General features: G+C 39.5%; 1 protein-coding gene across 2 annotated transcripts in view; it reads right to left on the reverse strand.

Moving 5' to 3' along the window:
• SLC25A13 (solute carrier family 25 member 13) overlaps window positions 1-25,580 on the reverse strand; it is a 185,364-nt gene that overhangs the window by 143,872 nt on the left and 15,912 nt on the right. For both annotated transcript variants that reach the window (XM_041727316.1, XM_041727314.1), the window contains exons 2-3: window positions 11,927-11,980; window positions 2,479-2,621 (exon numbers count right to left, since the gene is read on the reverse strand). In XM_041727316.1, coding sequence (XP_041583250.1) covers window positions 2,479-2,621; window positions 11,927-11,980 — 197 coding nt within the window. The remainder of the gene's footprint in view (window positions 1-2,478; window positions 2,622-11,926; window positions 11,981-25,580) is intronic.

The raw sequence follows: 25,580 nt of genomic DNA on the forward strand, positions 1-25,580 counted from the left end.
CAATCTGAGGGACACCACCTTAACCAAGTGATCAAATTTACCATCAACACTGCTATGACCACATGCCTCCTGAGGAGGTACAATAGGTAGGACAGAAGCTCTCCTAACCTGTACCAAAACCTTTAACATGAATCCAGGCCTGAAGAATCAATTAGATGAGTCCAGAACATGGGACCTTCAATAAAATAACTGGCCTGGGTTTTAAACATCAATATCATGAAAAAAAAAAAAAAAAAAACATTAGAAGGCAAGGGTCTATTCTAGATTAAAAGAGATATAACAACTAAATAGAAGAACTTTGGATCCTAGATTTAAAAAAGAAAACAAAACAGCAATGAGCCATTTGAGGTTGGAGGCAGGAAGAAAGATCCAGTTTATTGGAATATGGACTGGAAATTAGTATATACCTCACATCACTGTTAATTCTCCTAGGGAAGATAATGGTATGGTAGTTATGTAAGAGAATGTTCTCATTCTTAGAAGATAAATGCTAAACTATCATGACATCTAAAATTTACAATTAAATGGTTCAGTCAAAAAAGAAAATGAGGGATCCCTGGGTGGCGCAGCGGTTTGGCGCCTGCCTTTGGCCCAGGGCGCGATCCTGGAGACCCGGGATCGAATCCCACGTCGGGCTCCCGGTGCATGGAGCCTGCTTCTCCCTCTGCCTGTGTCTCTGCCTCTCTCTCTATCTCTCTGTGACTATCATAAATAAATAAAAATTAAAAAAAAAAAAAAAAAAAAAGAAAATGATGTATATGCATATAACTGTATGTAGAAAGTATGCATGTGTAAAAAGTAAAGACAAAGGTGACAAATGTGCTAACAATTAATCGAGGTGCAGAGTATATGGAGGTGCTCATTATACTCTTTCCAAGTTTCTGTAATTTAAAGAATCTTTGAACAATCAAGTAAGAAAAAAAATTAATTTAAACCTGAATCAGATCATTCTTGTTGCATGTGAGCTTGGTCATTTCCTATGAATCATGAACACAAGGCGTGTGAAAGCAACCATATTTTTTCCCCAAAAAATACGTCCACTAGAATAAATCTATGTTCGATGTGGCTTTTGCTTCACTGGACTAGTGTGAAATATACGTCAGCCTCTTCATGCACCATCCTGGAGAGGCCCTGTGAGAGGATGATGGCCTGCTCGTATATTACACACAGTTTCCCACCATGCAAAGAATGCTATGTCGGTGTGGGACTAGAAAATAGAAATAGCCCAAATAACCTCAACTGGAATAAAGAGAGAAGGCAGAGTCCAGAAATCCTCCAGGATGTTACGCATCACTGCTAATATCCATCCCTCTCCCTCCAAGCTGCAAGACCTTCATTTTGCAAGTTACTTCCATGCAAGATGGGACCACGGGTGCATAAATAAGAAAAGGTTAGTGCTGGTAAAAACCGAAAGCATTTGCAATACATCAACCAATTTTACTTTGGTTGTATCTCAACCCAGTGCACACGGGAAAAATCAGACAGGTGACAAACAGGGATGGCCCAGCACTAGAGAACACTATTCAGGAATACCAGGTAACTTCAATCTATGGAAGGGGGTGCTGACAGGTGGCAAGGATAGAAGGTGGGGTCTACTATAGTTAATACAGAGAAGATGAGCTTTTGGACATTGCACTTGGTTATTAAGGGACATTGGTATTTGTATTAGCAAAAGTTTGGGATCCAAATGCCACACTTAATGCTAAAGCCAACTGCAATCTTAAAACAGCTTAAGAAAAGCTCATTTTTAAAATGTGACAACACTGGCAGGGGAAATTTGCAAAGTATCAACCTGTCTCTTCCAGCTTGGGTATAATGCCTTTCTTAGTGATCTGGAATCATCCTATTATTCTATCTGTTAGATTCATACTATTTAATCATATGGAAGACTTCAAGAGTTATTTGAGTAGAGGGAAAGATCAAAGAAAAGTTATGTTTGTAGAGCTATATTTTACATTTACTCACAATTGTTATAGTTCTCTTGAAAAATACCAGTATATGTACAAACACTCTAGTAGATCTGACACCATTCATCAACTACATTAAGTCTCTGAAACTATAGGCAATTCTTGACTATCAAAAAATACACACAGAGGGGCACCTGGGTATCTCAGTCGGGTAAGTGTCTGATTACTGATTTCAGCTCAGGTGATGATCTCAGGGTCGTGAGTTCGAGCCCCATGTGGGGCTCTGTGCTCAGCATAGAGTCTGCTGGAGATTCTCTCTCCCCCTTCTTCTACCCCTCCCACCACTAGAGTGTGCTCTAAAATAAAAAAATTTAAAAAATAAAAAATACATAAAATCCCCAACTGTGATAAGAAAATATTAAAGGCATCATTTCTAAAATAATGCATTAATTTTAATAGTTAGAGAATATGTTAAGAGATGGGAATGTGTTCAGTGACTTCCTAATCTTTAAAGCAACAGAAAGCTATTTCAAACAAAAAAATTAAATGAGATAATTATAAACAAACATACCCATCTTTGGTCTGATCCACTACGCCACTTAAAAGCTCCACAGTCTTTGGATTGGGCTGGCTTTCTCCAAAAATGTTCAAATATCGTGTGACGAAGTCATTGGGAGACATAAAAAACTCACCATTTTTTTCAATGCTTGCATACTGTTTAAAGAAAAAAAAGAAGATATTTTACCCTCAAAAAGTATATAATCAGATCAATATGTGAAAAAGCTGAAAATAGGCAAAGGATAAAACATCAGATATGATAATATACTCTTCTCAAGAACAGTTACTTCCCAAGACCTCATAGGAAAAAAAAATATGTTAAGTCTCTCAAGTTTTATGTTTATACCAGTGGTTCTCAGTTGGGGGCAGCTTAGCCTGACTGTTCAGCTTATAAACATCAACGTTTTCTAACAGTGAAGTATAACTAAAGAGGCTCAACCTTCTCTATATGTTACCTGCTTTCTGGGGATGGAGGGGAGGGGTAGGAGGGGCTTCTCTAGCTCTGCTCTTCCTCCATTTGTTTTTATTTTTCCCCATGGTGGGGACATCTGGCAGTGTCCGATGATAAATCTGACTGTCATAACCTGAGGGGGAGGGAGGCTACCAATATGCAGTTGGTAGAGGTCAGGACAACCCCCAACTCCCCTGGAGTGATCCAGCCCTAAATGTCATAGTACTGACACTGAGAAGCCCTAGTTTATGGAAATTTGGAAAGACAAATTATATCCTGTTTTTAGCAAGGACATATAGCTTTAAAAAAAAATAGGTTGTTTCCATCCATGATTTTATATTCTAATTCTTTGGTCCCCATTCCTGTTTCAAGGGCACCAATAATGCAAGAAAGGAAGACCAAGAGACTAAGCCAGAAAGCAAATTATTAACTATATGGGTTCCTGGGGGATTTCATGGAAGAAGATATGAAAGTCTGCTCTACTTAGTGTTCTCTTCATCCTAGAGGGAAATGGCAAATGAGAATTAGGCGGCACTCAATGCTTTTTCACAGCACTCCTCTTGCCTTTAGCGATACATTCCAGCCTCTGTAAGTGGGAATCTGCTCATTCCTGTCCCAGGGAGTCCCAGGGCCCCAGGGATCATACAGTACCCTAATACAGCAGGAGAGGACCTCTTGATCCTGGGGACAGAAAAGTGATGTGAGGGTGGGCAGGTGAAGACTGTGAGCTACATGAAGAACAAGGTGAGATGGACAACAGCAACCACACGGGGGTGGGGGGCACAGTGATGTGGGGAGCATGGGGAGGTGAAGTGCAGCAACAGCATCTCCATTTCCTCAACAGCCACAGACTATATACTGTGGGCCATTAAAACTGTTTTCTTTCTTTCTTTTTTTTTAAGATTTATTTATTTGAGAGAGAGAGCACAAGCAGGGGAGCAGCAGGCAGAGGGAGAGGGAGAAGCAGGCTTCCTGCTGAGCAAGGAGCCCAATGTGGGGCTCAATCCCAGGACCCTGAGTTCATGACCTGAGCTGAAGGCAGATGCTTAAATGACTGAGCCACCCAGACACTCATTAAAATTATTTTTAAAGGTCACTTGTTATTTCTACATTTTAATTCCAATGCAGGACAAACTCTTGCTTAGACACACAGTAACCAGCTCTGGAGTCCCTCAGGCCTGGGCTGCACTGAGCTCTGCTTCTACCTCTAACCACCTCTATGACCTCACATAAAAGTATAGCTTTCTGGGCCTCTGGCTCCTTGCCTGTAAAATAGGGATAACATTACCTGCTTCTTAAGGTCGATGCTAGAAATAAATAATCAAGCACCATATGCTACACACAAAAAGCACTTCACAAATGTTCTATATGATCAGTTTTCATTTAACATTTTTTAGCATTGTACAAAAGAAAAGCTCAAAAACGGTCCAAGAATCCCACTATTCTTCAGTTAGCACTGAATTGGCTTTTTGGAAACATAGAATTATATTTTGATTTTCCTGAGGCAAAACAAGAAATACAAAGGGGATGTTGCTAATTATAGCGATCCTATGATTTAGAATTATACCTATGTTTGCTTGTAGCAGAGAGTAATTAACTCAGTTTAATTCTTCTCCCACAGGTAGATGGTTCAGGTTTATCTTCTAGTTTGGGATATTTTTAAATAAAGCTAAGGTAAACAGAGACTTGTATATAACAATTGTCCAAATTCCTGGCAACCTTCAAAGGCTGGACTCCTGGAAGAGAAACTGTTGAGTCAAAGGAGAGGAACTGGAAGGTTCTTGATATTTCATCATGCTTCTCTCCAGAAAAGACTGTACCAATTCACACTCCCATCAACAGTGTGTGAATGTGCCTTCTTCCCCCTCTATCAGATTTGTTGCAAATATTTACCCAGTTTGATATTTGTAGATAATTGAATGTATTTTTTCTTCCTCCTTTGCAATTTCTTCCATTACTTCTAAGTCTAGAAGTTAGGCCTTCCTCATCTCAATGTTAATATTTACCCACATTTTCTCTCGGCTTTTTTTTTTTTAAAGATTTTTAATTTATTTATTCGTGAGAGACACAGAAATAAAGAGAGGCTGAGACACAGGCAGAGGGAGAAGCAGGCTCCATGCAGGGAGCCTGACATGGGACTAGATCCCAGGTCTCCAGGATCACGCCCTGGGCTGAAGGCGGCGCTAAACCGCTAAGCCACAGGGGCTGCCCTCTCTTGGCTTTTAAGTTGTTTTAAATTTCAATACATCAGTACATCAGTTTTTTATGTGGTTTGAGGTAAGGATCTTCCAACTTTAATTTTTCCCACTTAATCTCTTGGTTGTCCCAGGAGCACAAATGAAATCATTCTCCCTTCCCCTGGCTTTAGGATGTCATGTTTACTACATGTTAACTATCATACGATCATCAGGGAACAGCTAGCAAGTAAGTCCAACCTCAATACCGGTTCTGATCAGTTGGCAACGAATGGCTCCCCTCTGAGGCTGCCCCCAAATTCCATGGAGGAATGACAGACAGGATGGGCTGACAGTTCTTGTCATCCTTGCGGCAAGAGTCCTTGCCAACTGACCTGTCTACTCTTGCAAGATGACGTGCATCTTAATTGCTACAACTAGAGGGAAAGGATTTTTTCCTGTGGTTCTCACTACAGCATCCTCTAGTTCCCAGACTGGTGGCAGGCAGAGAATGAAATGTGTTTGATAAATATCTGTCGAATGAAGGAAAGTTTAAAATTATTGTACTACTTCCCTCCTGGGAGTTTCCTGGGCCATGATCGGTCTTTGATTTTCCCCCCATGTAACCTTCAGAATCACTGTAATGCTGCTGAGCCCTAAAAAAAATTCCACTGAAAGCGCAAAATTAAATTACAATGCCATACCCTTCACCCATACCCAGGACAATTAAAAAGAAATAACAAGTACTCACAAAAACAGGGAGCAAATGCAATTCTCATACACTGGTGTTATGAGAGTAAACCATTAAACCACTTTAGAAAACTGCTTGGCAACATCTCTGACTGAACATGCACATAACCACAGACACAGCAATTTCAATCATAACTATGTCTCTAACAGAAACGTGTGGATAGATACATATGTGTTTATATGTATATACTTTTGACTAAAAAACATGCTTTAGCATTTTAATATCTACAGCAGCATTATCTTCAATAGCAGAAAGATGGAAAAAAACTCAAACATCAACCAATGGTACGATGTACAAATCAACTACCGTGGTACAGTCACATAACAGAACACAACACAGCAAGGAGAATAAACTAACACCAACCACACACAATGGATGAATCTTAACAACTAAAGCAAGAGTGAAAGAAACAAGACACCAGAAAACATATTGTAGGATTCCATTTATATAAAGTTGAAAACCAAACAACTGGTCACCTTTAGGAGGGGTGCATACTTACCAAAAGGGGCATCAGATGCTTTTGGGGCCCTGGTTACATAGATGTGCTCACTTTGTGAACACTAATGGAGCTGTACATTTAAGATCTATATGCCTGATTTATACCTTAATAGTTTACACATTAAAAAAATCAAGATATTTTCTGCCCTATTTTTTTAGGGGTGATAAAGAATTTTCTAAACTTAAAAATATATTCATCTGAACATAGAAAACACGGTTTTCTTTAGTTTGCACGGTTTTCCAGCTCATCACCAAGGCTGCATGGTCTGCCTTGTAATTATAATAAAATGTCAAAGGTTGTTCCTTCATTTGATGGGCAGAGACAGAGCATAATAAGTAGGTACTGACAAAAGTGCTCCACTGCCCTTGCAGCAGTGAATGGAGGGGTCCCTATCAAGGGAGTGGACTACACAGCTACCGCATCTTTAAAATGGTATTTCCTTCTTCTTTGGGACTAGATTTTACAAGTGTCCTGAAGACTCTCTCTCCCTTGCAATTTTTTTAAGTTTTAATATGATGAAGCAAATGCATGCCATATGCAAAAATGCAGATTCAAGAGTATTCATTATAGTGTTGTTATACTATCAATGCAGAAAAGACAACTAACATCCAGTAATAGGAAGTAGCTAGATAAATTATGGTAGAAACAGCTCTACTTGGGAATAGCACACAACAATAAAACTACTGTAGAAATATCCCCAATTACAGGAAAAGGTTTTCCTAACATATTAGGTGTGTGTATGGGGGGTTGGGGGGGGGGGGAACAGGATAAAACATTATTTTTTCTCCTGTTAAGGAAAAAAAAAAGGTTTATATACATACACAGAGACACAGAAACAGAGAGAAAGGTATATAAATAAAATACATATGTATATATAGATACGGATTATATCTATATGGTAGAATCACACATTACTTTTCTTTATACACTTGTGCTTTTTCAATTTTTGCCAATGAATATGAACCTTCTCATTTTAAAAAAGTTTTCATATTCATTTTAAAAAAGAATATGAACCACCTTCTCATTTAAAAAAAGAAATTGTTTTTCTAATTTTGTCAATAAAAATCCTGAATACAGCTATTATGTTTTGTTGGGGGGAAAAAAAAACCCAAGTGCAATTCACTATGTACTATTATAAATTGTAATAGGACCTGTTCCCCTTGTCTAGTCCCTTTATGCAGTCTTCCCATCTCCTACATCTTACACTACAGGCATTCAGCTACTTCAACCTATAAACAGTACACATCACCCCCTTTGCTCTGCCCTGAGCTAATGGTTTCCTTCTCAGTATCCCCCTTCTTATTACTGGCACGTCTCTGACCCAGCCTATCTATCTAGTGGTCATATTTATCCTCTGCTCCCTCCCATCCATCGGACAAGACCATTTTCACCAAGCAGTCCTTCAAAATGTCTTAACTTTGCCCACTCTCCATTTCCCCTGCTGCCACAACCCTAATCAAGTCTTTAGGGCCATACACCAGGATTATACCCAAGGCTGCCTAACTCATGGTGCTGCTACACCAATCAAATGTCAAACTCCTCCTGCCAGTGTCACTGGATTACTCAGAAAACCTTCAAAGGCTTCCTATTGTTCAGCAGACATGCCAAACTCCCAATCACCTTTCTAATTTTGTCATCCACACCCTGTAATGCCAGCCTCCCTGGCATAGAGCTGAATTTCATTTGAAGAAGGAGCCAGGAGTCTTCGACCTGGAACAGCTGTGTGCTCCCAAACCCATCTCCAGCCCTTCCCTCAGACATGCCCTCTCCCCTGGAGCTACCTAGCTGCCTTCCTCCCTGACTCTCCAGTTCCCACTCAGCCCGGGGTTCCAAGGAGCCTTCAGAGGGCTCCCCACCACTGGGACTGCTCCTGCTGTTTCTTGTGGCATTTGCTTTAACCACATAGGCACCATAGGTGAACCTAGATTCTTTCATACCTGCTGCATGCCTGTAAATCGTGTCTCCCGCATAAAAGCTGCACTCCTTGAAAACATGTTCACTGCTTACACCTGTTTTGTACATACCACTTACCGCAAAGTTTCATGGTGTTTTATTTAAGTTGTGAGCACTCAGTACACCTGCTCAAATTAACACAAAGCAGCACCAAAAGTGTCAGGCTGGGGGGGGGGGGGGGGGGGGGAGGGAAACCATGTCAACATTCAGGTTAGAAACAAAACTGACCATACCTGGACTTCAGCTTCCATGTTCACACAAAAGGTTACCGGCCCCTTAGCACCAGAAGGGGCTGCATAATAAACTCAAACTCCTCAGGCTATAAATGCTATAGACCAAGTCCAGCCCTACATCCCATCCATGCGCACTGCCCAAGGACCTGTGCTCCAGGTCACCCCCTGCAAGGCACTCTTATAGCCCTGTTTCACACCTGCTGTTGCCACTGCTCAGAAAGGCCTTCCTCTGCCCCACAACCGTCCTCTACCTTCTCCAGCAGGTAAGTACCTCCTCACTGTCAAGCCCAGCTCAAACATCACCAGCTGTAACTGTAATGACCCTTGCTAGCACAATGTAATTAGCCCCACATCATCTTCCCACTAATTAACACCATATAATGCTCATCAACCATATCATGGCTTTTTTGTTTGTCTTACACTTATACACAGTGAGATACTAAACGGCAGGAGCCATGATTTATGCATCTTTATATCCCCAACACTTTACTTCACATAGAGTAAGCAACACCCCCAAAAAAGAAGAAAACAACTTATTTTAACTCTTCTCAAGGATAAAATAAACCAGAATTGGGCCCACTTCAGTCTTCCAGGACCCCTCTTCCCTCCTCTCTCTGAAGCAGTTGCACCGGCTCTCTTACCTCCACAGTCGCTGACACCCCTGCTATCAGCACATCTGCTCCAAAGGTCCACCTCCCCCAAGCTGCAGAAGAGTTCTCTAACTAGTGTAACAGACTGAAGGCTGCAATATTTATCAGGAAGAAAAATCAGGAAAAAGTCAAAGAAAATCAGTAGTCAGGTTCACAGAGTGCTACCTGCTGATCCCCACTCTTAACTGAAAGGCCCAGCCACAGAGGAGATGTGCCTCGCAGAGCCCTGTGGGACTCATCCCAACTCTCCTGCCCCAGCACCATCTGTGGCAGATGGTAAACAAGAGATCCAAAAAAAAAAAAAAAAAAAAAAAAGATCCCCCATATGCTGAGCCAAGGTGGATTTGGTGGATTTGGGTACCACACTGCCCAGGCCTGATGAGATCACCAAAACCGCTGCCAGATTCACAATCCCTTCCAGAAACTGCTGATCACTGTTTTCTTTATGGACGGTACCCCCCTGCCTGGCCCCATCATCCTCTTGGCCTCCAAGTCACACACTCAACTCACAAGCCGCGTAGTCTTAACCACCCCAAGAGAAGACAACATTTCCCTATCAGGTCCCAAAGATTCCGCCCTCAGGCTTACTTACACAGAAATCTCAGATTACTTACACAGATGGCTCTCCAGAATTCTGCATGGAATTCCCACCCTCCCTGGGTCTACTCGACCAATCCGATTTGTCTCCAGTAGACACTTGCCTCCTACTGACATGGAGCAGCTGGAAAAGACAGGTTGTTCCAACGTGTGATCTTAACCTAACTTTACCAGTTGCCATGTGGCCTCAAAAGGTGGATACAGCTTCTACCTGGATGGGGCCTTTCCACTAGATCACACCAAAAGACCAATAGGTATCCGAGATGCACAATCTATTGAGACATTCTGAGTTGTTCCCATTTCCTGTCAGAAGGATGCCTACAATCAAAACAGAAGTAACAGAAAGGTCCTGAATTCAAAGAATGCTTATGAGTGTGCTCAAGTTAATGAGTTCTATCCATCTCTCTAGGCTCTCTGGCAATCCTCTGCAAGTGTTCTTCTAGAATCATATTATAAGAGTTTTTATACTATAGACCTTAAGTACACATACTAAAAATGTCTATGGTTCCCTCACACACACCTCATCTCAATCACAGTGGGCCCCAGGTGAGAAACAAAGCATTTCTGTTCCTTGGACTTTCATGGTCTGGAATCCTTTTCCACCTTAGAAGCTCTCTACCGCGCTGTCCTTTCAGGCTAAAACCAAATTTATAGAGAATTCTGCTTACTTATAATAACCCAAACCTCCTAACAAATTATCACTCCCCCCTCCCTCAAACCTGCTCATTTTTTAAACCATTTCCTTTTGAAGCCTCTGGCTGTCAGAATTATTTAATTTCAAGCATTTCCTGAACCAGTATCTAAGGCATATTAGGTGCTGGGCATATTCATCCAAGTTTTTTCACTCAATCTTTACAAATTTTTATACCTTATTAAGAAGATGTTCACACATGTACAAAGTAGAGAGAACAGGGTAAAAAACTCCATGTTCCATTTACCAATTTCAAAAATTATCATCATACAGACCATGCATTTTCCCTCCCGCCCAAAACTGGATTATTTAAAAGCAAATCTCAAGACACCATAATCTCATCTGTAAATACTTCAGTGTGTACCTCTAAGAGAAAAAGACTCTTTTTTTAAAAAAAGTTTTTATTTATTTATTCATGAGAGACATAGAAAGGCAGAGACATAGGAAGAGGGAGGAGAAGCAGGCTCCATGCAGAGAGCCTGATGCGGGACTCAATCCTAGGACCCCGAGGATCACGCCCTGAGCCAAAGGCAGACACTCAACCACTGGGCCACCCAGGCGCCCCACCACTGAGCCACCCAGGCACCGCGAGAGAAAGACTCTTAATTGCTCCTGTAATCAGAATACCATCATCTGACCTAAACTCAGTAACAATTCCTTAATATCAGATAATGTCAGTATTCAAATTCTCTGATTTCTCAGTATTTTTTAATAGTATCGCATTTTGATGAGGCAAGTGATCCTCACAGATTTAGTAACTTTCTGAGCCATGTATTTGGTACATAGCAGAACATCAAGTTTCCAGGTAAGTAACATTAAAAGTGATTTGGTGTTTGGGACCTGAGGCAGAATTTTCTATTAGAGTATCATTCATTCACTGCCCAATGTCCCAAAGTAGGGGAAATATAAGAAACCTAAGGAAATATATGGGAAACATACAGTATCTGTTGTGATCTAATATGTACTATTATTTATACTGGGGCCCCCTCACCAGGCACCACAGTTGCAATAAAATGACGATAATGGTAAAAATGAAGGGCTTTTACCAATGAGAAGCAAGGACAGTCCTCTCTGGATGGATGAAGGATTACTGAAATGTTTACAAAGAGCTTTCAACTTCTTAGGAAGAAAAAGCATGATCAGCAAACCACAGAAGTGAATCCTCGAAAGGTAAATGAGTTGTGAGACTAAATCCCCCAGCAACTCCTTTCCATCTGACCCCAAGTGAGAGAAAAGAAATTAAAATGCAAACCATACTGCCCTCACAATCAATCACCTACAAGTTTCTGATACATTTCAAGAAACAGAAGTAATTGTAATGGATCTCTTTCATAAGTCTTAAGTAAAGATACCTTTTGGGATTTTTTTATATAACAATGAAATAAAACCTGTTTGAAAATAATCTTTAAAAATTCGAGAACACAAATCAAACAACAAACAAAATAGATTTCTTTATACTGACCTTCAAAAATATTGTTCTAAGCTCAGCTGGATCTGCTCTCTTGGTTAAAACCACCTATAAACAAACATAAAAATGTTTATGTTATTAGAACAAAGCTGAGAAATCAAGCTAGTAGACTGAAAGAAAATAAACTCCAGGTTAGAAATTAGTGAATTTCATTTTTATACTTAAATCACCACATTTCCCCAGTGCATAAACTACTCCTTGGATTTTAAATTAGACTCATTATGTGGCTTCTAGACTGATAAGAGTCTGTACAAGAAATGAGTAAAGCTCTTCATATGTGATATTTAATGTAATCTTTTTTCCCCAAAAAAATAAGCAGGAAAATAGAAAACTTGAAACAGATCCATAACCAGCTGGCATTTTTAAACTACACACCAGAGTGATCCATACCCTCCCCACAGGGAAATATTAAAGTACAACTTGTTTGTTAACCATGCAAGGGAACACAGTTCTTAAAGAAGTTGGTGAACAAGGCGAATCCTATTAACAAACAGGGAATTACTTCGCACGGTTCTGCCGGGAACAGGCATGAATGCCTAGCTATCTGGGCATGCCAAGCAAGGTCTCCTCCTCTCCCCAACTTTTAATTTAAGAAGTCAGAAGTCTCCAAAGGTATGACTATTATTCTCCATGTTCTAGAAATACAAGGGGCTACGGTTACCTTTTGAGAACAAAATTTGACAGATTAGCTCAGAATAGGTGTTGTGCTTAATTCTCCAGCCCACAAAGTCCAAAAACATCAGTTGGGAGAAAAAGCAAGACAAACCTGAATATAACTACCCCAGGCCAACACAAAAGAGTCCTTATGTGGAACCAAACAGTGGGCTTATTCAGTGTCCCATCACCCAATCATGCTGGCAAAAACCATCGTGAGACTGAATCCTCACCAAGCACAGCGTCACCCCATGATACAGCCAAGGAGGGGTTCCTGGAACCACCCTCATACCGGAGCCATGTCGCTATCCACAGGGAGATTTATGCAAATTGTTCTCAATCCCTTCTGTGTGTTTGCAAAGGCTCTTCTGAGATCTTTGGACAATGGGTTCTCTGTCTCTAAATATGTAACCGCCTGAGCTTCTTGGCCTGCCACTGTCAGGAATAATTTTATTAACTAATCACTGGAAGAGGAGAGGTAGTTTTTCTGAAACAAGTTGGTCGGTCACCTTGTTTCCCAAAGCAAGACTGATAACTCCTTTAATTTCATCTGAGTACTTATAACCACCAATGCTATTTTTGTCCATAAAATTTGGTCATCTTTTTAAAATTCCGAATTAGTGTTCTTTGCTGTTCAATTAAGGAAAAAACAGAATGCTAACCAACCAAATATCGATGATAGTGATGACCTACAGATTTCAGGAGATTCTTTCCTTTTGAGTTTATCTTCTGAGAAAGAATAAGACAAACACTATTGGAGAAGATAAGACAGCATAAAAACACCTCCATCCTCTTAAGAGCAGAGAAATTTCCTCCAAGTTCCGTATCTCACATCAGTCCATAACTAACATTTTTTTAGAAGGCATATGGTGACCCTAGGTACTTAGTTGGGTTTCCTTTTAAAAGCAAAGGTAAGTTTCCACAAAGTGAACTATTCTTGCTCCATCTGAATACCACATCCTTTAAAATCTAATTAATTCACTATACTGTGCACTTCATAAAGCCTTCCCTGGGCAATGCTATTTTAGAGTAAACTTCCCCTGCCCTAAATTCCCACAGCATTCTTCCATTACTAATCCCCAAATGCACATCAGTGTTCCCCACCAGGACTGCATTTCTGTAAGAAACAAAGCATTCACTCTGTAACTCTGCCAGGATCTAAGGCACAGGAGAACACTATATATGGGGAGAAAAATAACAAAGAGCAGAGACCAATGAAATGGACTAAAAAGACAATAGAAAATATCAATGTAACTAAGAGCTGGTTCTTTGAAAAGATAAACAAAACTGACAAACCTTTAGCTAGACTCAACAAGTGAAAAAGAGGGCAGCCCTGGTGGCTTAGCGGTTTAGCGCCGCCTTCAGCCCAGGGGGCCTGATCCTGGAGACCTGGGATTGAGTCCCACGTTGGGCTTCCTGCGTGGGTCTGCTTCTCCCTCTGCCTGTGTCTCTGTCTCTCTCTCTCTCTCTCATGAATAAATAAAATCTTAAAAAAAAAAAAGTAAAAAAGATAGATGGCATAAATAAAACTGGAAATGAAAGAGGAGACATCAACAACAGGTACCACAGAAATACAAGAGGTAAGATTTATTATGAACAATTATACTAACAAACGGGACAACCTAGAGGAAATTAATAAACTCCTAGAAACTAAGGAGAGTGAAAGAGTAATTTAAAACCTCCCAAAAAACAAGTCGAGGACCAGGCAGCTTAGCTTCCTCAGTGAATTCTACCAAACATTCAAAGAAATATTAATACCAATCCTTCTCCAACTCCTGCAAAATATAGAAGAGGAAGAAATTCTTCCAAACTCATGAGTCCAGCATTAGCCTGATACCAAAACCAGACAAGAATGCCACAAGAAAAAATTACAGACTAATAGCCCTGATGAACATATATGCAAAAATCCTCAACAAATACTAGCAAATCAAATTCAACAATATATTAAAAAGATCATATACCATGATCAAATGAAATTATTCCAGGCATGCAAGGACAGTTAAACATCTACAAATCACTGTGATACACATTAACAAAATGAAGAATAAAAAAGATCCAATGATCATCTCAATACACACAGAAAAAGCACCTATGATAAAAATTTCTCAATCAAGTGGGTATAGAATGTATTTCAACATAATAAAAGCCATATATGATAAGCCCACAGCTAACATCATACTCAACAATGAAAACCTGAAAGCCTTACTCTAAGAACAGGAACAACAACAACAACAAAAAAAAAACAAACCAGGAACAAGACAAGGATGTCCCACTCTTGCTGCTTCTGTGCAACACAGTATTGAAAAATCCTAGCCAGAGCAAGTAGGCAAGAAAAAAAATTAATAAAAGGCATCTAAATTGGAAAGGAAGAATAAAATTGTCACTACTTACAGATGACATATTATACATAGAAAATGCTAAAGACACCACTAAAAATAACTGTCAGAATAAATTCAGTAAAGTTGCAGGACACAAAAATCAATACACAAAAATCTGCTGCATTTCTGTGCACTAATAACTATCAGAAATAAAAAGAAAACAATCCTGTTTATAATTGCATTAAAAAGGGATGCCTGGGTTGATCAATGGCTGACCGTCTGCCTCCAGCTTAGGGCATGATCCCAGGTCCGGGGATCGAGTCCCACGTCGGGCTCCCTGCGAGGAGCCTGCTTCTCCCTCTGTATGTGTGTCTCTGAGGCCTCTTTCTCTATGTCTTTCATGAATAAATAAATAAAATCTAAAAAATAAGGCACGTTAAAAAAAACAGCATTAAAAAGAATAAAATACCTAGGAATAAATTTAACCAGGAAGTAAAGAACCTATATGCTGAAAACTACAAAACATAGTGGAAAAAAAAAAAACTGAAGAGGACACAAATTAATGGAAAGATATTCTGGACTAATGGATTGGAAGAATCAACTGTTAAAATGTCCATACTACACAACACAATGAACAGATTCATAGCAATCCCTATCAAAATTCCAGTGGCAGAGAACCTGGCTGGCTCATTTGGTAGAGTGCGTGACTCTTGACCTTGGAGTTGTGAGTTGGAGCCCCATGCTAGGTGTGGAGACCACTTTAAAAAACATATATTTTTTTTAGAGATGCCAATTGCATTTTTCAATGACATAACAAATCCTATAATTTGTATGAATCACCTAAAACAATAAACAAAAAAAGGCAAATAGTCATCTTAAGGGAAAAAAAAGTTGAAGGCATCATGGTCCCTGATTTCAAGCCATATTACACTGCGATAGGAATAAAACTGTGGTATTGGCATAAAAAGACACCTTTGTCTTTGTTCAGTAGAACAAAATAGAGTCCAGAAATAAGCCCACACATATATGGTCAATTAATTTATGACAAACGAGCCAAGAAGAGATAATGGGAAAAGCAAAATCTCTTCAATAAATGGTGTTGGAAAACTAAACAAACACATGGAAAAGAATGAAAGTGGACAGCATACATAAAAATTAACTCAAAACGAATTGATTAAAGACCCAATGAACAGAAGACCTGAAGCCATAAAACTCCTAGAAAAACACAAAGGTAGTAAACTCTGACACAGGTATTGGCAATGAGTCGTTTCTTTTTTTTACTAGGACACCAAGAGTTAAAGCAACAAAAGCAACATAAGTGGGACATCATACTAAAAAGCTTCTGCACAGCCAAGGAAACCATCAACAAAATGAAACCTACTGAATGGGAGACAGTATTTGTAAATCATACACTCAATAGAGGCTAATACCCAAAATATGTTAAAAAGAAAAAAAAACCCTACAACTAAATAACAACAATAGCAACAAAAAATCCAATTTTAAACATGGGTAGAAGATCTACAGAGACATTTTTCCAAAGATACACAGATGGCCAACAGATACATGAAAAGATGTTCACTGTCACTCATCATCAGAGAAATGCAAATCAAAACCACAATGAGATACTACCTTACACCTGTTAAGACTGCCTATTATTAAAAAGACAAGAAAATAAGAAGTGTTGGCAAGAATGTGGAGAAACAAACTGTACACTGTTGGTGAGAATGTCAACTGGTGCAGTCATTATGGAAAACGGTATGGAGGTTTCTTCAAAAAATTAAATATAGAACTATTCTACTTTGGGGTATTTATCTGAAGAAAACGAAAACACTAACTTGGAAATATATATATGCACCCTCATGCTCACTGCAGCATTATTTACAATATCCAAGACATAGCAACAACCTAAGTGTCCACTGATGGGTGAATGGACAAAGAAATTGTGAGACAGATATAAAATAAAATATTATTCAGGCATAAGAAAAATTAAATCTTGCCATTTGTAACAAAATGGATGGACCTCAAGGGCATTATGCTAAGTTAAATAAATCAGATGGAGAAAGACAAGTACCATCTGATCTCTCTCGTACATGGAATCTATTTTATAGACATATAGAAACAGATATATATAACATATAGATATTTATATATATATATAATATATATATATATTATATATATAAATGACAGATACAGAGGAAAAAAAATAGAGAACAGGCTGGTGGTTGCCAGAGGCAGGGGGTGGGGTGGCAGAAATGGGTAAAGGGAGTACAAATTTATTAAAAATTTTGTTTAAAAGGTAGGAGTTATTCACCAATGTATCACCAACATCTAGTACAATGTCTGGCACATACAGATGGTTCAGTAAATATTAGCAGAAGAACTGAGTTCTATAAATCAATTCTTAAAAAATCCATATAGAGACCCAAAATCCAAGTCATATCAGCTGGTATGTATAGAACATTTTGTATTTTCAATGCATGACTATTACTTCACTGGATAATCATAGCAAAATCTGAGACCTGGAGAGAAAATAATGTTGCACCCACTTTACAGAAGAGAAACCAAGACTCAAAGAGGGTCAATTTTTTCCTCAAAAGTCAGAACTGGCACCAACTTGTGCTTATATTTCTAAGTATTGTCTGAGCTGAGATCAGATCTCAAACCTTCCATCTCCTACCCTATTGGTCTTTCCATTGAGCCACACCATAGGCAGCTTCAAACTGACCACAACTTATATTAACCATTAATACAATACACACCTAGAAATCAAGAATTTCCCAATTTCTCCTAACACCACCAGTTTGTAGTATCTATCTAGTGCTGCGATTAAAAACATGGCTTTAGGAGCACCTGGGTGGCTTAGTCAGTTATGAGTCTGACTCTTGGTTTCATCTTAGGTTATGATCTCAGGGTTCTGGGATCAAGCCTTGCATCATGCTCTGCACTGGGTGTAGAGTCGGCTTGGGATTCTCTCTCTCTCTCTCTCTCTCTCTCTCTCTCGCTGTGCCCCTCTTCCACTTTTTTTTAAAGATTTTTATTTATTTATTTACTTTTAAGATTTTATTTATTTATTCATGAGAGAGAGAGAGGGGCTGAGACACTGACAGAGGGAGAAGCAGGCTCCATGCAGAGAGCCCGACACGGGACTTAATCCCGGGTCTCCAGGATCAGGTCCTGGGCTGAAGGCGGCGCTAAACCACTGAGCCACCCGGGCTGCCTGATTTTTATTTATTTATTCATGAGAGACACACAGAGACAAAGAGAGGCAGAGACACAGGCAGAGGGAGAAGCAGGCTTCATGCAGGAAGCTCGATGAGGGACTCGATCCCGGGAACTCCAGGATCACACCCTGAGCCGAAGGCAGAGGCTCAACCGCTGAGCCACCCAGGCTGAGTCCCCCTCTTCCACTTAAAATCTCTAAATAAATAAATAAAGTCTTAAAGAAAGAAAAAAACACAACCACAGAACACAGTTTTAGTGTCAGGCCACCTGTGACTGGGGATCAGGTGTGACCTGGAGCAAGACCACTGACCTCTCAGCCTCACTTCTCTCACCTGTAAAATGAGAAGTCCTGGATGGTTGAAAGTGTGATTGGAGATAATAACAAAGTGCTCTGCTGCAGAGACGACACATAGTTAAAGTCCTCAATAAACGGAATAAAGTATTTGCATTATTTATGGGAGAGTGTTTATATACTCTTTAAAAAGTCTAAGGATGAGTAACCTGGCTCATAACTGGAGAAGGAGAAAAAATCAGCAAACCACTAACCACAGACATTTTCCTAACTCATCTCCTCTGCTATCTTAGCCCCAACCAATGCTACTTCTTGAAACCAGACCCAAAGTTCCAGATACACCACAGAATTTGCCTGAGGCCCATGGAAATGTGTATTAGGTCCTGAACACATTGTACTGAAGCACAAAGTAACTGGTTCCACAGGAGATGGCTTCACAAAAACTTGTACCAGCCTCCTGGCCTCACCTCTGCACTAACTCCATCTAGCTCCCTACTGCTGTGTGGCTTGTCAGAATTCCCAGTTCTTCTCCTCCTACTCTCATCTTCTTGCATTGGCATCATGTATAGTGAAGGAAGAACACTTACACAGCTTCATTCAAGACAACATAAAGTTAAGATCTAGACGTCGCAGCGTTCTGAAGGTGTACTGAGATGGAATCTACCTGGTGGCAAAATCAATACCTGGGAACTACAGAAATGCAGCCTCCCTTTTTAAGCCAACTCAAAACAGCTGCTCTGCATGCACACTCTGCGTCACTTTAACAAGCCTTTAGAAGATTCATCAAACTTGAGATTGTTTCCAGAAGGCTGAATTTCATTGTTATAAATTTTTTTCTTATACTAACAGCATGTAAATATTTACAGCTACTCTTCTTACAATCTAATTGCCTGATTTTATCATCATGCTTCTGAATTTGCATTTCTAAGAACAGATTCCACCATTAAACAAAATTTGTATATCAAGAGTTATAAATAAAAGGCACTAGTTTTCAAACACAGAAAAATCACCAAGAAGTAAAAGGGATGACTTGGCAGATGACTACGAAATCAATACAATAGGGAATTTTATACTACAGCTGCTAACTTAATCCATACAACATTGCTACTTAATACAATAAAGAATTTTATACTACAGCAGCTAACTTCCACACAGTCAAGACTCAGGGAAAAAGAGAAAGGGTTAAAATTGGAAAACCTATGCATTATATATTTTTTCCACAAACTGAGAGAAGTTTACCTTTACTGAACTTTAATATGGAAATTTCAGGTCAATTCCATGAATCTATGTTCCACAGAGCAAAATTTCAGGACCACTGAATATGTTAAATTTTTGACAAACATTACATATAATAGCTTGAATAGGTTATCGATAGCATTTGCAAAACGGATGCACTAGCCAGGTACATCCTAATTATAAAAAACCAACCAACAATAACAAAACTTCAATGACTGGGTTTTAAAAAGGCATGGCAAGGAGAACCAGAAAGATACCTTTCAGGACAAATTCACTCTTAGTTCAGTATGAATTAGAGCAGCCGAAAGAAGGAGAATAGCAGAAAAGAGGTTTCTGCATGGAGGAATTTATTTTTTTAAGATTTTATTTATTTATTCATGAGAGACAGACAGACAGACATACAGAGGGAGAAGCAGGCTCCACGCAAGGAGCCCAACGTGGGACTCGATCCGAGGTCTCCAGGATCACGCCCTGGACTGAAGGTGGCGCTAAATCGCTGAGCCACCCGAGGAATGTTTTTCAAACTGGCTTTTAACACTGGAATCAAGCCACAGTTGAAAGCTCATTAACAAATCATAGTGGAATAGAATTGTGAGCCAATAGAGAGTTGGCAGGTCTAACAAAGGGCAGTGGGGAAGAACGTAAGAAAACCTATAGAGAATAAGGGATACTAACTTGAAGAAGAAAATGTAAAGAAAAGCTCTCTTCTTCCCGTGAAAGGCTCTAGAGATGTTAAGATCCTGATCTCCTCAAATGCATCTTATTCCTCCCATTCCATGCCTCCCAACTCCTGCAAAGAACAGAAACTAAGCAGATGCTCCAAAAACTGTTGATTCAGGAAGAAAATCTTCCACATGAGTAGAAAACAAATAGGTACTATGAAAAATAGACAGTAACTCCTTCTGAACCAGTGGTGCTAGAAGTGTGGGCACTGCACCATCTTCCTCCAGTGGAACTTTCAGATATGCAAATTATCACACCCTATTCCGGATCTACAAATCAGAAACTCTAGGGGTGGGATCAGCAATCTACAGTAGAACAAGTCCTCCAGGTGATTCTGATGCTGTTAAAGTTTAAGAACCACAGCCTTTGCTAATGTCAAGTTCGGTAGGTTAGGACTGCTATTCTCAGCCCCAGCTGTATATTCAAGTCTGAAGGACTTCCGGATTTATTCACTGTCCAGGCCTATCAAATTACATTATAAAGGCTAATCCAAGCAGAATCTCTGAAATGGGTACCTTTAAAACTCCATCATGAGATTATAATGTGGAGTTGGTTGAGAACCACGGAGTTAGGACCCAAGATCCCAACCTCAGATGGCTACTCCACCATCTGACCATCTCCACAAAAGAGCCTTCACTCTGTAACAATCCCCACCGAACCTAAAAAGCCTGAAAGCCAAGACAAGCACAGGCTTACACCAAAAATTCTACTGTCATGAAGTAATTATTTACCCTAGATATGAAATAAAAACGAGAAGAGACAGCTCATCAAAAGTGGGTTAGTCTCTGTTGTAAGCACAGGCACACATGCAGTGACACGCAGGAGGAGGTGGAGGGAGAAATGTCTCTGCCTGGTCTTTTGAATCTGAGGAAGTAAGTGGAGTGGGTGGACTCACATCCCATTGGAAAGCTCTATTCAGTGTGGCCTAATGATTTAGAAGCTGGGGCCAACTCTTCTTCCCATCTATCTTCCTATATCTCCACATGTATCTTCCTGTACTGCAAAGACTAGAAGGTTAAAACTACATTTCCCAGACTCCCTTGCAGCTATGTGGCCTATGTGCTGTCAATGAGTTGAAGAAGGGTGAGTTTTGGAAAGCAAAGATTGCAAAGTTGGGAGCCATGCTTCTGCTGTTTCTGCCAGCAAGCCTCATTGCTACAGAGTGTCTGATTTTCCTGTGGCAACCTCCTCCCCATGTCAGTGGCAACATGGTTCTGAACACTCCCCTTTTGGCAAGCTGTTTCATGACTGGACAAGAGGTAACTGCTCCCTTGGTGGCCTGCTCTGCCATGAGGCCCTGGAAGGCACTCCTGAAAGCTCAACCTGAATTCTGTTTCTTTGCCTTCCCAACAAATTCTGTAAGCCATTTAATACCCTGTAATAAATCTCCCTCAGCTTAAACCAGCTAGAGTGGATTCTGTTCTCTGCAAGTGAACCTTGACTGATAAAATCAGTAATTGCAAAAGAAAGTTTGGAATTCCCCAAAACCACAGTTAGCATTTACTCGAGAAGAAGAAAGTATGAGATGTCTCATCGAATTGAAGAAAAATAATTTTTTATTGAATTCACTGAGTCACCCATTCCTCATTCTACAGTTTCCCTAAGTTCTAATAATGAAGCACAGATTATGAAAAAATTACTGAAACATAAATTAGTATACAGACAAGATGCCTTGTTAACCATGCTTCAAACCACTGCCTTCCTCTGTAATCAGCCCTCAGAAGTTCACATCACTCAACAGTTGACTTATAAAGCACCAGATACCACAAACGTCAACCCACCAGGTAATTACACAAAGGGTCATGTTAGGGGTGCGAGAGATATTTATCAGAAGGATTCAGTAGCTCATGAAGTGTGTTGGATTTAAACCTGCACTGGTGTAGACAAATATTAAACGCTGATAAAGCCCTCACCATTACAATTTCACATTAAGCAGCAGAGGGGAACACTTAAGAAATGAATGGTGGTATTTTAGCTGTGGGTTCTGTGATGCTAAAATAACTTTAAACACACTAATTTTAGATTTTATTATTATTGTTATTAAGCTAAAGCTAACATTCCAGTAAATGTTCCCCAGAGTAAAAATTCGACAGGAGATTATATGAATCTTTTCTAAAATAGACATTTTTCTGTTTATATTTTCAACTCCTTACAGAGACAGAAGGTGTTTGCTCATCCAGATGAAAACAAACATCACCAGGTTCAGAGCAAAGATCTTGGTGCCAGTACATTACTAATCTGGTGATCCTGGATAATCAGTTAACATCTCCGAGTTAGTTTCCTCATCTATAAAGTGGGCAAAGTGACAAAATCTACTTATCAATTTTACAAAGTTATCTTAAGGACCAACTAGAACCTCCACAGGAACCAGTGTTGGCTAGGAAAGCCTGAACTGTTTATGACAAACTGCTGGAGGCTCAGTGTGGACCAGACAGAGATTTTAAAACTCTAGGAGGACCCAGTCATAGGAAAATCTCCACGTTTTTTTTTTAGTTTTACCTCTAGGAACTCAACCAAGCTCTCACAGTGAATATGGGAGAAAAATCATTTGCGCTTCTCCGCACAATGAGAGGAAAAAGAATCATTCTGAAATGCATCTGAGCATTCTGTCCTAACAAGATCTGTCCTCAGGAAAACTATTTATTAAAAGCCTAACCTGTTGGAGTGTTATAGAGCCTAACTTGGTGTTGGGATGGTAAATACCCTATTCCAGCCACCTCTCACCATTCTGTCCTACCTGATAGAAAAAAACCTGAGAAACAATTTGTGAAGTACACTGTCCAGAGCCACAAGCTCTCTAATGCTCAGAGACCTAATCACAGGCCTATAGAACACTTTCTCTCCCTCTACATCCTACCCCCAAACTACCTAAGGTCTTTTTGCAGCAGTTCCTTTTATCCAGTATATCAACTGGCTACCAAGAAAAAATTACAAAGCACAGCAAAAGGTATATGTGTGTGTGTGTGTGTGTGTGTGTGTGTGTGTATATATATATATATATATATATAGACACCACAGTTTGAAGAAACAGAGTGACCATCAAAACCAGCCTCAAATATGGTAATAAGAATGTTGAAATTATCAAAACAGGAATTTAAAACTATGGTTAATATGCTAAAGACTCTAAAAATATATATATGCTAAAGACTCTAATGGATAAAGTAGACAGCATGCAAGGACAAATCAGCAGAAAAATGGAAATTCTAAATAAGAAATGCTAGGGATCAAGAACACTGTAAGAGTAATGAAGAATGCTTCTATTGGGCTTATTAGTGGACTGGACATGACTACAGTGAGAATCTCTGAGTCTGAGGATATCTTGATAGAAATCTCTAAAACTGAAAAGAAAAGAGAAAAAAAAAGATTGGGGGAAGGGGGAATCCAGAATATCCAAGAACGGGAGGACAGCTACAAAAAGTGTAACACAGATGTAAAAGGAATACCAGGAGAAGAAAAAAAGGAATAGCAGGAATTATTTGAAATAATAAGGATTAAAACTTCCTCCAAATCAATGTCAGACATGAAATCACAAATCCATGAAGACAGAAAACACCAGGCAAGATAATCAAAATCACTTTAAACATTAATGGTCTACAAAAAAACCCAATTAATTAAAATACAGAGCTTGGCAGATGCATAAAAACTAAAGACCCAACTATATGCTAACTATAAAAGCCCCACTTTAAATATAAACAACACACTTATAGATTAAAAGTAAATGAACAGAGTTCAGTCAGTCGAGTGTCTGACCCTTGATTTCAGCTCAGGACATGATCTCAAGGTTGATGGATGGAGTCCCGGGGTGAGCCCCACAGTAGGCTCCACACTCAGTGGAGAATCTGCTTGAGATCCTTTCCTTCTCCCCCTACCTCTCCTCCCCACTTGCACAAGCTCTCTCGAAACTAAATAATCTTTAAAAAAAAAAAAAAAAAAAAAAGAGGGATCCCTGGGTGGCACAGCGGTTTAGCGCCTGCCTTTGGCCCAGGGCACGATCCTGGAGACCCAGGATCGAATCCCACGTCAGGCTCCCGGTACATGGAGCCTGCTTCTCCCTCTGCCTAGTCTCTGCCTCTCTATCTGTGTGTGACTATCATAAATAAATAAAAATTAAAAAAAAAAAAGAAAGAAAGAAAGAAAAAAGAAATGAACAGAGAAAGATAATGCCATGCACACACTAATCAAAAGACAGAGTAGCTACCATATTAATTTCAGTCAGAGCCTATTTAAAGCACATTAAGTTACCAGGGATAAAGAGGGACATTATAGGATGACAAAGGGGGCAATTCTCCCAACAAGATATTAACAATCTTCAGTGGAACAGAACAGAAAGCCTAGGAATAGACCTACATAAATATATAGTCAACTGATCTTTGACTAAGGAGCAAAGACAACCTCTTCAACAAATGGTGCTGAAACAAACAAAAAAAAACCCCTCTAGACAGAGACCCTATACCTTTCACAAAAATTAACTCAAAATGGATCAGAGCCCTAAATATAAAACTCCTAGAAGATCATAAAGGAGCAAACTTAGATGGCCTTCGGTTTGGCATGGACTTTTTAGATATAACACCAAGGCATGACCCATGAAAGAAAGAACTGAGAAGCTAGACTTAATTAAAATAGAAATTTCTGCTCTGCAAAAGACAATCAAGAAAATGAAAAGATAAGCAAAAGACTAGGATAAAATATTTCCAAAAGATCAATTAAGAACTGCTACCCAAAATCTACAAATAACTCTTAAAACTCAACAGTAAGGGGAAAAAAAAAAAAAACAACCCAATGCAAAAAAGGGCCAAACAACCTTAACAAAACCTCCAAGGAAGATGTATAGATAGGAAGTAGACATAAAAAAAGATGCTCCACATCATCTTCCATCAGGGAAATACAAATTAAAACAACAAAAAGATACTAACATACGCCTGTATTAGAATGGCCTAACTCCAGAACACTGACAACACCAAATGCTGGTGAGGATGTGGAGATATAGGAAGCGTCATGGAGTACTGATGGGAATACAAAATGGTATAGTCATTCTGGAAGACAGAATGGCAGTTTCTTACAAAATGACAATATTCTTACCATATAACCCAGGAATTGAAAACTTATGTCCACACAAAAACTTACTCATGAATGTTTACAGCAGTTTTATTCCTAATTATTGAAAACTGGAAGCAACCAAGGTGTATTTCAGTGAATGGTT

Source organism: Vulpes lagopus, chromosome 13 (genome assembly GCF_018345385.1).
Source record: "Vulpes lagopus strain Blue_001 chromosome 13, ASM1834538v1, whole genome shotgun sequence".
Classification (NCBI taxonomy): domain Eukaryota; kingdom Metazoa; phylum Chordata; class Mammalia; order Carnivora; family Canidae; genus Vulpes; species Vulpes lagopus.